The 15,117-nt window shown below is 37.4% G+C and overlaps 1 protein-coding gene across 1 annotated transcript; it reads right to left on the bottom strand.

The window, feature by feature from the left end:
- Positions 1-2,367: 2,367 nt before the first annotated feature.
- LOC132373948 (butyrophilin subfamily 1 member A1-like) lies at positions 2,368-10,139 on the bottom strand. The gene is made up of 9 exons (XM_059937423.1): positions 10,061-10,139; positions 9,135-9,482; positions 6,389-6,670; positions 6,104-6,271; positions 5,708-5,728; positions 5,588-5,614; positions 4,732-4,758; positions 4,500-4,526; positions 2,368-3,026 (listed from the first exon to the last, which is right to left on the bottom strand). The coding sequence occupies exons 1-9, from the start codon at positions 10,137-10,139 to the stop codon at positions 2,368-2,370; spliced, it is 1,638 nt and encodes a 545-aa protein (XP_059793406.1).
- Between the last annotated feature and the right edge of the window lie 4,978 nt (positions 10,140-15,117).

The raw sequence follows: 15,117 nt of genomic DNA, 5'->3' as shown, positions 1-15,117 counted from the left end.
TCTGGAGTTTTCTCTTTTGGGTCATGATATGTTTTCTCTATTTTTAAACTCATAAATTTATGTTTGAAGCTATGTAGTGTAATACTGTAGTATGTAATATTATTATTTCACAAGTATTTTCACATTTATTTTATTTAGTTTTTTAATTTTTCCAGTAGTGGTAAAATACACATAAAATTCATCATTTTAGTCATTTTAAAGTGCCCAATTCTTATTGTTGTTTTAACTTAAAGGGAACCAAAAATCATGAACAGTTTTCGGGCCTTTTTAGACTCTGATTTTACAGTTTCTTGAAGAGAGAAATCTCAATGGCAGAATGCAAAATGGGAAAGATGTTATTACTAAGATGAGAAAGATACATAATTACTGAAATGATGTCTCAAATCTGAGTTCAGTCAAAATTAGGAAGGAATGTAATCAAAGTGTATTTAATTTTCATATCCATTAGAATTTTATTTAAAGAAAAAAATAAAGTGTCCAATTCTGTGGTATTTTTACCTTCACAATATGTGCAACCTTCATCAGTATCCAGCTCCAGAATATTTTGATTACTCTAAGAAGAAACTCCATAACCATTAAGCAGTTACACCCATTTTTCCCTCCCTCCAGCCCCTAATACACTGTTTCTGTGAATTTGCCTATACTGGGTATTTCATATAAATGGAATCATAAAATACTATATATGGATTTCTTTGTGTCTGTATTTTTTTAATTTAGTGTAATGTGTTCAAAGTTCAACCATGTTGTGGCATGTACCAGTACTTCATCCTTTTTTTTTTTTTTTTAATTAAAAGACTTTATTTTTTTAAAAGTTGTTTCAGGTTTACAGCAAAATTGAGTGGAAAATCTAGAGCACTCCCATATCCCTCCCCTCTCACCCCTTAGCTTCTTCTATTATTAACAACTTGCATTGGTGTGGTACATTTGTTGCAGCTGATGAACTGATACTGGTACGTTATTTTCAACTAAAGTCCATAGTTTACATCAGGGTTCACATTTTGTGTGATATATATACATATATACACACACACACATATATATATGACAAAAGTGAAATATCCCAAACTGAACCCATTGTCCTTCCTGTTCCATACCATACTTCCAATACCATTTGTACCCATTCTGTTGTTACCCTCACATATCCTCATCCACATGTCCATTTGATTATACCTATTAATATTTTCCCCACCGTTCATTTACCTCTCTCCTGCTTTTATTATTTCTTGCTTGTTATTTAAGTCCTTCCTTTACTGTCAGTAAAGTTAATATTCTGGGCTCTGGATTTACTCTTCTTGGGTTCAAATACTGACTACCACTTAGTGGCTGTGTGTTAGGGAACTTTTGCTATGGCGGTGTATCTTCCAAGAGAGGTTGTTAAAGGGACTTGCCACTTAAAGATCTGCTAGAAGTGCAGAAAAATCTAAGTGGATGTAAGTTGATCTCGTCTACTGTCAGACAGAGAGGGTTCATTCAACAGGAGAAGCTCATATTTTATATTCTTGAAAATGTAAGCTTTGTGATAAACACCTGGAGAAGGCTTAGATGCATTAAAGGCAAAGGAAAAACCCTCAACAGCAGGAAGAACTTGGTCAGAAAGAAAAAAAAAAGGCAATGTTAATGATGATTGTTTCTTCATGAAGGCTGAGGACGTTTCTTCATTCCTATTTGATGATTTTTTTTTTCTCTGAAAACATAAATTGTAACATCCATTCCTTTTTTATTCACATATAGTTCTGGACTTGCTGATCAGTAAGAACTTGTTTTTTTTTTTTAAAAAAAAGGGCTCTTCCTTCCCAGGAGGCTTGTTCTCCTCAAATGGTTTTACAGTTATATATCAGTCTTCAACACACCTTGGCAAAGTCCAAGTTTAGAAGTTGATGGACACCAAAGTCTGAAGAAAGAACAAGCTGAGCCATTAACTTTTAAAAGACTTGAACAGATTTCTGTGTGTATCTCCAACAGTACTGCTCAGCTGAGACCCTTCCCTTTACACATCACTCCCTCCTCCATATTTGATAAGAAAAATAGTAAGAAGAGAGATTTTCTCTTTAAATGTAGCTTTAAACATATTTACTTCAAAACACAGTAAGTACCAGAACTGAAGAAAGGCCCATGAATTAACTTGGAGTTTTCTCGTGACAAATCGTTGCTGCCCAGAAAGAGTATTTCCCCAAAGGGAACACTGGAGGAAATTCCCCCAGACATTTTCTAGCTGTGCCATTTCTCTTTCTCCCTCTACCTCTCTTTGAAAGGGGTTGGATTTATACCTAGTGAGAATGACCTACTCTTCAAGAAGAAGAGCTTTCTTGGACAACATACCTATAAGAAGCTTGAGCAGAGGCTGCAGAGGTGCTGACACTTCACTTCTTATGGAGGTAATAGAGAGTTAGTTTCTTGGGGGACGCTTGCATCACAACTATTCAAATGAGTTAGAGAGGTCTTTGGAGAAGAATCAGGACAATTTTCAGTGTGATCTGAAGCTGCACAGATGGTCAAAGATGCGCCAGCACCCTGAAGGCTAAAATAAGGACGAAGGGTCCCACAGAAGATGATTCCAGTAAAAGAATAGATGTGGGACCCATCGATCATATTGTAAAAGGACACATTCCCAGCATCCCAGTCCAAGAAAACTCCTATCCTGTAGGAGTGCTGCCTCAGTGACAGAGACTTTCTCTGGGAGGTGGGAAATATGAATTCTCCTGCCTTGTATACCACCACCCAGAAATTCTTCTCTGGACGTTCTACAAACCACCCGTCTCTCTTTGCTGTGTCTGAGCAAACACCCAGAGCCCATCTAGTTCTAGATCCAACTTCTGTCCCAATATTTACTTCTACTTCCCAGTATCGTCTCTCCGCAGTAAGAAAAATCTTGCCCAGAACACTGAAGATGGCTTCAGACTCCCCTTGCTCTTGGTGTGTTGGGGCGTCACCATTCTGAGAAACACTCTCTTTTGAATAAATATGTTTTCTGCTCTCAGATAAGATGAGGTTGGGATGAGCTGTGGCTGGATCCAGAGTAAAAACCACTGTAGGTATGGGGGAAAAAAAATAAAGGTCATTCCACAGTGGAGACTGGTTGGTTTTAGGAAAGATGAAAATTACTGGGAAAGGAGAATGAAGAAAAACAAGAGGGAGAGAAATGGAAGATTAGGTTAAACAATGCATGTTCTATCCTATGTTCATTCATAGGAGACACATGATGCATAGATCATAGAAGGCCAGGGTTGGATAGGACCTTGGGTAACCATGTGTTCCAGACAGGCTGAGACCATTTAGCCAAGAAGTCTGTCTCATCTGAAAATCTCCAGGATCATATATTTCAAGTTGGTGTTTCTCTAACCTCCTGCAAATGCTGGTTGCTTTACTGCTTGCTCTTAATAGTTAAGCCATGCCTTATTTCCAATCACAGTGTACCCACTTTCATTTAAGCTTCTTTGGTGTCATTTTTCTCTAGGCTTCTGTAAAAACTAAGTCATCTACTTCTCATACACTCTTTTTATATTTCTAATGGTTGAAATCCCAGGCTCTGTGGTCAGAAAGAGCTGAATTTTGATAATCACTCTGTCTTTAGTAGCAGTGATCTTGAAGTTACTTTGTCTCTCTCTGTCCCACTTTAATCTCATGAAGATGTACATCATTATGGTACCTCAGTACATACAGGACTAGTGTGAAAAGTCAACAAGATAATGTGCAGAGAACTTAGTACTACATCTTGTCCATGATGAACACTTGGTAAATTTTAGCTTCTGATGGTTGTAGTAACACTAATACCTGTACTCATAGTAGCAATAGTGCTAATACTAGTAGTAATTAATCTGCTTCTTGTCAAACCAAATATCTTCAATAATTAAAATTTTTCTCATAAGAATTTGTATGTTAGCAATTATAATATATTTTAATTTTCAGAGGATTAACTTAACTAGGAAATGTGTGTGGATACAGGGATATTCAGAGTGAAGTAGCAAGCAGTAGAAATAGAGAGTCGACTCATAATTCTGGAAAGACCTTAAGATGGTCAGGCGCCATTTTTCCACTGAGATGCAACAGGCTCTTCTGTGTCTCAGACTGGGTACGTAATAGACTTCCTTCTGACTGAACTATTCTTTCAATGTTATTCACATGAATAGATCTACCATATCACTTAAGTCTCAGATTAAATATCAATTCCTCAGGGTAATTCCTCTAATCCACGATTTTTTTCTCATGGCAATCTTTTATTCCTTCATAAGATTCATCACAGTTTGCACACGCGCTTTCCCATGAAGTTAGAGACCAGCTCCACTTTATATATTTGGCACTGAATAAATAGTTGTATAATTTTATGCTGATGAACAAACGGTGTCTGAACAGTAAGAAATCTGTTAACATTTCTGCATGAGATTGAAGTGAAAGCCATGAAATGAATAACCAGTTAGGTATTACTGGGAGTTTATACAAATAGAGTAGTTTCTCATTTGTATAAAAGAGATTAAGTGAGAAAAAGTAGTAAGGGCACTCACCTGCTTTGAACTGTTCCTTTCTCCAGTCTAAAAAGAAAATCATATGAGAAAATATGCTAAGGACGTGTCCTCCAAACTAGTGAGATGCTTATCCCTTTACCTCTTGTATTTTTTTGGACTCCCAGATTCAAAGTAAAATCTCCAGATGATGGCACCTATCTGAAAAATTCTCTTGAAATGCCTCATGAAATCCTGAAGTACCTGAAGCCCCAAGACAACATCGGTTACTCACCAGGATATAACTCTGCTTTTCTCCAGTCTGAAATAAAACAAAGGAATTAGATTCTCTCGTTCATTGGAATGCCACTTCAGAGTGTGAAATTGCAGTGACCTCATGAAATCTGAGGGTTTATGATAGTACTATATTTCTGCATTCATTATCTCAATGACAATTCTGATGTACTTGCCCTCTTTCACATCTCCTGTTTTATTTCTCACATTTTCCACAATCTACATCTATGATAAAATACGAGGGTCTGGTTTTTTGCGGGGAGAAAGGAAAAGTAGGCTTACATTGTGAGAGTGTATTGGAAAGCCTAAAATTCTATGTGCTGCCTTGATACCTTTGAGCTTCACAGGGCTCCAAATGCCTAATTGTGAGTTCTCCTGTTCTCACCAGGTATGTCCTCCACCCAGCAGGAAAAGCTCCCCCTCTCAGCTAATTTCCCTGTTGGCCAAAACAGCTGAACCCCAGCTGGTCTTCAACCTAATGGACTTTACCTCCCTGTCAGCCTGCAAAAATTATTCAAACAAGCCAATTACATACTTCCACAGAAAACAGGGCCACCTCATTCTCTTGTTCCTGAAAAGCCTGGCTCCTGCAGACCTTGCTAATTTGTTCTGCTCCCAAGTGCAGCCTCCATGTGGTCCTGCATGGTGTGAGGTGTCTTTCTCCCCCAGGATGTGAGTACATGTGACTAAAAAACTGCTGTCAATCTCTTTTGTCCAGTGTTGGGTGTCATGCGTTTGAGCATCTTATACTGTTTAGGGTATGGGATCCCTCCCTCACCAACAAGGTAAATAGGAGATGACCAGAACAGAGGGGCCGATGAAATGGTTCATCCAACCATAACATCAGTATAACTCACCTTGCTGATACAATTTCTTCCTTCTGGCTGAAAGGAATAACAGCCTGTGAGATGCCAGACATACAGCATACAGTAATGACTCTATTTCCTCTATTAGAGCAAAGAAAGTAGAAAACTTACCAAGCTCTTTCTCAAATGATTCTAAAAAGGAAAGAAAATAACAAAATGGATTTAACAGAAAATAAATATTTTCTAGACTATGTTACTAAGCCCAGATCCTAAGTGCTACTTCCATATACCTAAAACAAAAAAATTACCTTAATTGAGAATTATTATGACCATTAAAAAAACAACTCTATCTTTATACCAGTGATTTTTCTCTCTCCAATGGACTTTATAATACTTTTTTTTTTTTCTCATAGACGTCCCGGGCTCCATGTTTTGTTGGAGGTCTTGGCACGCTAACTCATCCTTACACATATCTCTTTGTTCCCAAAAGGTGCCATCCACATGCACAATCATGTTAACAAACCCATAAATTCAGAGATCCCCACCAAGTCTGATTCACAGTTTTACCTTTGGCTTTACTTTCTTTCTCCTTTTCCTTCTTGACTTCTGATAGTTTCTTCTTTTCCTGTCGTTCTTTCCGAGCCAAATACACAACAGCACCAACGAAAACCCCAAGTATCACCAAAGTCACAACGAATGCTATCTTCCAAGGAGAGGTCCTAGGGAAGAAGGGTTCTGACACAGGACCCCCCAAACCTGATTAAAAACATACACCAAGCAAGTCTAGCCCATCCCAGGTCCTAAATATCCCCTCCTTACTCCTGTCCTGTCCCCCAAATGAGCAACACTGACCTGGGATAAAAATGGTTTCCACTTGCTCTTGTCCAAAGAAAGGGTTCTTCATGGAACAGGACACTTCTGTCTTTGAGCTGTCTCTCACAAGAAGGGATGCCTCAATCTGAAACAACCCATCATTATCTTGTGTCTCGTCCTCAGAGAGCGATGGGATCTTCTCTCCCTTTGCATCTGCCCATTGTATTTCAGGCTGGGGAAACCATCCCTTGCCTGTGCACTTCAGCCTTATTCCTTCATCTTCTGGACCCACCATGAAAATATGAGGACCAGAGCCCAAACCTGGAGAGGAAAGTCATTCATCTGAGACTTGGACATTTTTTGTCCAAAAGCTCCTCGTGTTTCACAGCTACACCAGTGGGAGAAGATGGACAAAGCACCATAGCTCTCTGTGGATGGAAGGGGGTTCTTTTCTTTTCCCATGAGATAAATGGGTATCTGAAGTTCAAAAATTACAAGAACATTGAAGCTGATACTGAAACTTATACTAATGCCTGTCATATCTCCTGTACACAAGCATATCTGCAATTGGCCATAGAAGGATAATAGGGAAGGAACAGAGTAAAATTTGCCAATGTAGACATGTTGCCACTGTATCTATTCTATATCTATATCATATGTCTATTCCATTTATTGGAGTCTCAAGGAAGACTTCTGTGCTTAAATTGAGACTACATGTAGTCACTTCCTTAAACAATCTCCTTTTGTCATTTTTCCAAATTTTCTTTCTTCCACTGAGTAAAGATTATCTAAAACATGAAGGTAACAAGGTGAAGTGAGTCCATGAAAGAGTCAAGATCTATTTACTTTTCCATTCTCACTCCTTTCTTTTCCTTCCACTACCCCTCCTCTTCTTCAACTCCACACAGGCTAGGTCTGCTAGTAAATTCACATAACCAACACCCATATCAAAATATAACAGCACCAGAATACTAGATGAATTCACTGTCTCTTCAAGAATGATGGCTATTCTAACTTCTAAGACTATATATTATTTTGTCTTTTTAAAACTTGATATCACAAAGTATGGAACCACCAATAGCTCAGTCCTATTCTAGTTTCTCAGTTGTGGGAAATATATCAGGAACCTCAGCTACATCATCTTTTTTCTGGCTAAAAATTATAATAGAGCTAATAATTTTAACTACCAATCCCTGACCTTCCTGGGGGAATATACTTCTGGAAAACAGAAAGCAGTCTGAAAGACAATCCATCTTCTCAGAATTGCCTGAGGGAGCTGCCAATTCTCTTGAAAAAAGGAAATAAACATAAGTGAGTGAAACTGCTCCTGAGCAAAATGGAACAGATCAAAGCCTAGGAAGCAAGAATTAATAAACCAAATAGACTTTGCATTTCCTGGAAGAATATAATCATTGAAGTTCCAAGTTGACGTAAGCAGATGAAACCTATATCTATGTTGAGAAAGAGCAAAAAGAAGGAATACCCATTTCCGAGCATTAGAAGTGGCTGTAATAGACAAAGTTTAAATGAGTGAAAGATAAGCATGGATATATAATCAAACAACTGCTTCTAAAGGTTAGACTTGTCTTTACACCAGTAAGTCTAAGAACTGATATGGGAAAGGTACTGAAAAATGCTGTCACCTGAATGAGGTTATTTCCATAACTATGAAATCTTTGACCCCTTACTGGGAAGATACTGAAGTGAGATCACAGTAACATGGCTCAGGAGAGTTTGTCACTCTTTCGTTCAAGATCTAATGGATTAAATTTTTTCCATTAAAGTTATACATAAAGAAGATGGATAAAATGAATATATAGATATCTTGTCAGATAGTATTAAATGAGAAGTATTAATTTAAGGTAGGCCCAACATAGTCAAAATATGAGAAAAACATTACAACTAAAAAAACCAACATGTTTGTCTTGGTAGAGAGTATATAGCTTTAGAAATGGAAACACCAAAGAAATAGACAGATAAATCATTATAACCACACAGAAAATTTAGACTTACCCTGGTACCTATGAGAAGTTTATGGGAAACAATGCATTGAAAACTGGTGGAGATTTTCTACACTATTCACTACTGGTATGGAGATAAGTGAATATATACATTACGAAAAAATATTTTGAGCTTTTCATTAAACTTTATACCAAAAATACATTTCTATAGATGAAAGATCTAAATGTAAAAAGCAAAGCAATAAAAAAGAGATAGAAATGACCTACAGCTACATTCAATTAACTACATAGAAAAATCTCAAACATAATGGTGAGCAAAAAAAAAGAAAAAAAAGCCTGACATAAAAGAGCCTATGAATGTGAAATTAAAAAACAAGCAAAACTAACCAGCACTTCAATCTCCTCTGTCAAACCCTCACAGTCACTTCCTCCAAACAGTGGATTTGGTTCCAGACCACTAACACTCCCTGTTAAGCCTCTGTCCATCATGGTACCCAGCTGGAATTCTGGTCTCTGAGAGTAATGGTACTTTTTGCTAATCATGGTGCCTTCCTTCAAAATATGTGAGGAGAAACATAGAGGGAAATAAATGATCAATTTTTATGGTAGATATTTATGGAAATAGTTTAATTTTAAAGTACAGCACAATAAATGTATAAATAGATGAAGAGGATTTGGGGTTAAATCCAGTGTCTAAGATGTTGACCAGCTCTAAGGATAACTGCTTTTTTGCTTCTGTCCTGTTCACCATCCTTGTCCCCAAAATCAAGTACAGAAGACTTAGATTTCCCTTAGAGTGATATGTATTCTCAGATATTACTCACTTATCACCTTTAGCTCCAAAAGGGCTTCTTCAAAATCACTTCCTTTTTTAAAAAAACACTTGTACATTCCATTGTCTGAGACCCGGAGGCTGTGGATTCTCACAGCTACTCTTCCCTCAGTGATGTAGTCTTTCACCAACTCTGCTCTCCCTTTGAAATCTACTAGTTGTTCTCCCGCCTGCTCCATTCCATTCTGATACACATACACAGCATCTGAGAACTGGGAGTGGAACCACCGGATCTCCATATTCTCCACGCTCGTGGCTGGGGACACGCGACAGGGCAGCACCGTGTCTGCACCCAGCATGGCCACAATGGGCTCCGAGGGACCAATCACCAAAAAGGAATCTGTGAAATAGAGCCACAAGTGAAAAGAATATCAGAATACCCTGCCTGGACCTTTTAGAGCACAGCGTCATTATTGGTCCAGTAGAGCCCCATAGACATTCTCTCTCTCATTCATACAGCAATAATTTGTAGCACACATTCAGGCTGAAGAAGGCAGTGAACAAGACAAGGAGGATTTCCACCCTTGTGGAGCTTACAATCAACAGAGTGATCTCATATTAAACAGAAGATTTTTAAATTGCCATGGTGGTAAATTCAATGAAGGAGGAGGGGAGAGTGCTGGAAAATCAAGAAGCTATAGAGTTTTTAATCAGGTCTTGGGCATCAGAAAATGCATTCCTCCAGAATCTGAGATCTAAATGAATTACAAGACATGAGTAAAGTAATTCTACCTGGTCCTGCCCTCTAAAATAATCATATAATGATTTATTTGTCCTTGTATATGGACAAATACATTATTGTATCAAAATAAAAGATTTGGAATTAACCTAGGTATATAGGAGACATGATGGAGTAGTTTAATGCTTCTGTTCAGAGAGCAAGAGAATCCAGGTATAGAAAATATAAAATATTCTCACCTGAGCCCCATATGGACACCTGGAGAAGCAGGATAAAGAAGAGGTCTCTTGGCAGAGAGAAGTCCAGGGAACACACCATCTTTCCCAGAGCAGAGAACAGTACGACCCAGAGGGAGGCCCTGAAAATAGCTGGAGTGAAGACAAAAATGGGACCCACAAGGTAAAAAAGATTATAGCCAAGGGGGTTCACAGTGCTTCTAAGAAATGGCCTCCTGAAGCGCTCAAATGACCGTAGTGTCTCTCTCAGGGAACATCAGGGAAGACTTTGACATTCACAAAAAAGACCTTTTGTTTCCCTTATCCAAGAAAAAGGTCTTTATCTCAATAGCCATGCTCTGATGTGATAAATCTGACCACAATGTCTCTAAACTCCTCTCTCAAGAAGAACATTTTATCCAATGGACGGAAAGACAGAGCAAAGGCAATGAGCAGCCACTGAGAGAGAAGGCTTTAGCATAAACATTACTCTGGCCTCAACCAATTTTCTCCCCACACATTCCTATGGGAGGAAGGAACATATATAACTTGGCTTCTCCTCTGTCAACCCCCAGGGTCCTTGCCCAGATTCTCTCACTTCCCTCCCTCTTGCCCGTCACCAAGAAAATGCAACTCCCACATCTCCGAAGTGTTTCTTACAGAGATGAAGGCATCCTGGAACTTCTCACCCTCACTGCCGCAGGCACCAGGAATATATGCTCTCCGTCATTCCTCCAGGTTACCTTTTGTTGGCTGCCTACAGGTCTCTCCTGTGACACTTGCTCCAAGAAGCCAAGGGAATACCAGACGTTAGAAAGCTTGGGGTCCCGAAGGAAGCCTTAGGTATTTTTTTTTAAAAGGTTTCAGAAAACTGGAAGAAAGACCGCCCCTGCTCAGGAACCTCTCAGCAGTGCGATTCTCCTCTGTCACACCGACATATTCAAAATTGAAAGTAAAATAAGATAAGGAAAGAGAACTTTGACCTTGCATGAATAATAAATCTATCTAATAATTACATTCTTAAAGGAGAGGATCAAAAACAAGTGATTTCTTTCTCTCTGAGAAGTATAGTATCCAGGCTAATAACATAAATATTAGAACTTGACTGCCTGAGTTAAAAGCCTGGTAAGGCTACTTCCAAGCTCACGGTTTTGAGCAAGTTATGTAAGCTCTCTGTGCCTCAGTTTCCTCATCTGACAATGGGTTTAATAATAGTACCTACCCTAAGTTTTCGTGAGGATTACATGAATTAATATAGGCAAAGCACTTAGAAGAGTGTCAGTAACTTTTACGTTCTGTGTAAGTGTTGGCAATTTTTATTTTAATGTCTTGTTCAATTGACCTCAGTATATCTGCCATTCTGATGAAAATTTTCATCTATCAGTTAGGCCCCTCATTCCATTAGACAGGGAATTGAAAAGACACGGGCATATTCATACCTTCTCCCAGACAAAGAAATTTCCTCCACTGACATGGGGGTTATATCCATCTCAACCAGGATGAAAGAAAAGCGGTATAAAATTCCCAAAATGACTCTCTGCAAACTTTCATCCTCCTTCCATAGTGTAAACAATGAGAAGAGGTGAGGATGAGATTGCTGTCCTCTGTTTACATAATTGATTTTTGTTTTGAAGATCCTTCAAATCCTATGAGTTCTAGAATAATTGTTTTTCTTGCTTAGAATGACAGAAAGACATTCTGAGTTAGAGCCTGAAAAAATTAAAGTTCTAATTTACATTTTTTGAAATTCTGGATCTAAGATTGAACATCTATGTATAAATTGTAAGAGACATAGTAAAACAAGAAATAAACAAATATAAACCAGATATATTCTAACAAAATTTTAGATATGGTAGTATTAATTTTAAAATAAAAGTAAAATTCAGAGAGAAATCATTCAAAGAAACAAGATTGTGCCTTCAAATAGGGACATCCATTAAGAGCATATAACTTCCGAGGATTGCATGGTGCTAACGGCATACAGCAGAATTTAAAAACGCAAAATCAAAAAAAAAAAAATCAAAAAAAATAAATAAATAAATAAATAAATAAAAATAAAAATAAAAACGCAAAATCAGTTGGGAACTCAAAAAACTTTATAATTATAATTAACCAGAAATGAACAGAATCATTCCAGAACGTATAAATGAAGTCATAGAGATGTTAAATAATATGCTACATTTAAACAACTATGCTATATCAAATCTTTTACTTTATGACTTGGTGGGATCTAACAATTTCTCTTAGTTTTTGATTAACAGAAATCCACTTCAGGCAATTAAGATGGATTAGTAGAATGAGTCAGTGTGATACTTAACCTAACCCTTTCCTCCACCGTGCTTGGAATGCCAAGCCTCTCCCCGGTCTGCCTATAAAATTAATACCAAAATATCTGCTTATTCTAAGTATTCCTTTTGAAACTTGCTTAACTATCTAATCTCATTAGAGATTTGGATTTGCATTTCCTAAACAAGCAGGGATTTGACATGAGTATGAATAATACTATCATGCTTTGGGAAAATGATTTAAATTTATGAAGTAAATCACTACCGCAGGAAAGCCACGCAGTCTCCGTGGAGGCAACTACTCTATTGGAAGAAGCTATCAGAAAAGGAGAATAAGTCAGTCCTTGATTCCTCCATTCCTAGGTGACTAATGCCAGGACACAATATCTGAAATCTCCTATCTTCCACTTTACTCCAAGTCAAATAACAGTACCCCACAAAGGGTGGGTGTAAACAGAATGTGGGATGTATCTCACAATTATTTGTACCTTTTCCCTGCTCCAATCCCCTGTGTTCAAAACCTGCAACCTTCCTTCTTCATGTAAGAGAAGTTTAGTGAGGAGAAAACTTCTGATTCTTTGCTTGTCCAGAATTTTCTTTCTTTTGCCCTTACACTTAATGTTTTGTTGCTTAGATAATTCTAGTTTCTACTCAGGAAAGTGATAAAATAAAATTTATATTTTAAAGCAGGACAAGAAAATTTAAACAAAAATTCTCTCTCTCTCTGTCTGTTTGGGCCTCCTTCTTCCCCCTGTAATATGCAATGTGTATCTGCATTATACATTAACCAGACCTCCTCAAAGGTGGGAATGCCCGCTTGATTGTAAAGATCAATTCTTTTTTTTCTTTCTTGTGATGACAGCAATGTAACTTCCTAAAAGAATAGCATTCTTTCCCTACTCTGTAGGGGATCATGGAGACTTGCTGCTTGCTTTGTACATGCTTACCTGGACTATGTATCTTTGGTGAACTTTTATGTAAAATGTCAGTATGTCTCAAAAATATGTGTGATCCTTTGTCTCAAAAATATGTGTGACTGTGCCTTCAACTTCTAACAGGTGGAACAGTTCTCAGAACTTCTGAATCTGCCTCCTAAGTTATAATCCTTAGTTTGGCTCAAATAAAATTCCACCTTTTTTTCTTAACTTGATTGTCAGTTGAATTTTTGTCGACAAAAATAATGACTAATTTCAATTGTTTTCTAGTAATTAATAATGAATGACAGATGTATGATGGAATCTGATTTACTTCTTTTGTACATAACACATTTTTCTGGACTTTGGAAGCTTTGAGGTTTTTGTTTTTTGTTTAGTTGTTTGGAGCTCTAAAACTTTATAGGAATTCATGTATAAATGACTTTTTTTTTTTTTTGCAATACTCCAACTTTTTGTGAAGTACCCTTCCTTTTGATTCTTGCCCCTAATCTCCTTTCTATTTTGGAAAGTGTACTAGGTGAATGTTGAAGTTCTGGATCTATTTGCTTAACTTATATTTCCTAATTTTTTAAATCTCTTTGACTTAAAGTATCATGTAGTAACTCCATTTTCCTAACCCAATATTTTGACCTTCAGGAGTGTCTACTCTGATATTTGACATTTCCATTTGTTTTCTACTTTAAGCCAATTTTTCATTCCCCAAAATGCTGATTATTTCTTCAATCCTGTATCTCCTATGAAGGAATCCTTCCTAATATACTTCATATTTGTATTAAAAATCTTCATATACACACACTATTCTTTACCTTTTTATGTTAGAGAAATCTGAAAATTAGAGATAAGCAAAAATAATAGATAGAAACACCCATATTTGCACTACTCAGAAATAAATACCCTGACTTCCTGGTGGTGCAGTGGTTAAGAATCCGCCTGCCAATGCAGGGGACACGGGTTCAGTCCCTGGTCCGGGAAGATCCCACATGCCACGGAGCAACTAAGCCCGTGTGCTGCAACTACTGAAGCCCGCGTGCCTAGAGCCCGTGCTTCGCAACAAAAGAAGCCACCACAATGAGAAGCCCGTGCACCGCAATGAAGAGTAGCGCCATGCACAGCAACAAAGACCCAAGGCAGCCACAAATAAATAAAAATAATTAAATTTAAAAAAAAAAGAAAAAGTACTTTCCAAAAAAAAAAGAAAGAAATACCATATAATTATTTTCTGTGATTTTGATGTCTATCCTTCTATTTTTCTCAAACAAGATCATACTGTTTACACCGTTTTAAAAACTGCTCTTTGAAATCAATAATATCTTGTAGTTCTCTCTCGCTCCCTCTTCACTTTTCTCTCTCACACGAACACTGGTATGTACTCAATGAAATTCCTCAAAATATTCTCCACAGATTAATTGATTTTATGCAACAATTCTCTATTAGTGGGAAAAATATATAAGTATGTATATAAATTTTTCAAATTTATTTTGAGAATAGAATATTTACAGTTTGAGATAGAATACACACACAAACATATACATTTCAAAGTAAACAAAAAAAGCAAGTCATGTCTTCAGCCCATTCCTTCTCTCCTTCAGTTTTCCCTTCCCATTCCTCAATATTTCAGACCCTAACCATATGGTAGGTGTCAGACCCCAAATGAGACAGGAGGGCCTTATGGAGGAGGGCTGCCCAGCTTGGTGGGAAATAATTTGAGTGGAAAGAGAGGTCATGCACGAGGTGGGGAGACAGCACCGAAGAGAATTGCGGAAGACTATATGGTCCTATATTCAAACAATGTAATATTATGCAACAATAAAAAAAAATTTAAATGTACTGATACACACAACATGGTCGAATCTCAAAAAAC

The sequence above is a fragment of the Balaenoptera ricei genome, chromosome 11 (genome assembly GCF_028023285.1).
Source record: "Balaenoptera ricei isolate mBalRic1 chromosome 11, mBalRic1.hap2, whole genome shotgun sequence".
NCBI lineage: Eukaryota > Metazoa > Chordata > Mammalia > Artiodactyla > Balaenopteridae > Balaenoptera > Balaenoptera ricei.
This window is presented reverse-complemented; position numbering and strand designations above follow the sequence as displayed.

What these genes read in the sequence shown, in the direction of transcription:
- LOC132373948 (XM_059937423.1), bottom strand. Translation starts at nt 10,139, where the DNA reads ATGGTGTGTTCCCTGGACTTCTCTCTGCCAAGAGACCTCTTCTTTATC. An exon ending in ATCATTTGAGAAAGAGCTTG is followed by an intron (nt 5,615 to 5,707) that starts GTAAGTTTTCTA and finishes TATTCCTTTCAG; the next exon opens with CCAGAAGGAAGAAATTGTAT. An exon ending in AAAGGAACAGTTCAAAGCAG is followed by an intron (nt 3,027 to 4,499) that starts GTGAGTGCCCTT and finishes CCATACCTACAG; the next exon opens with TGGTTTTTACTCTGGATCCA.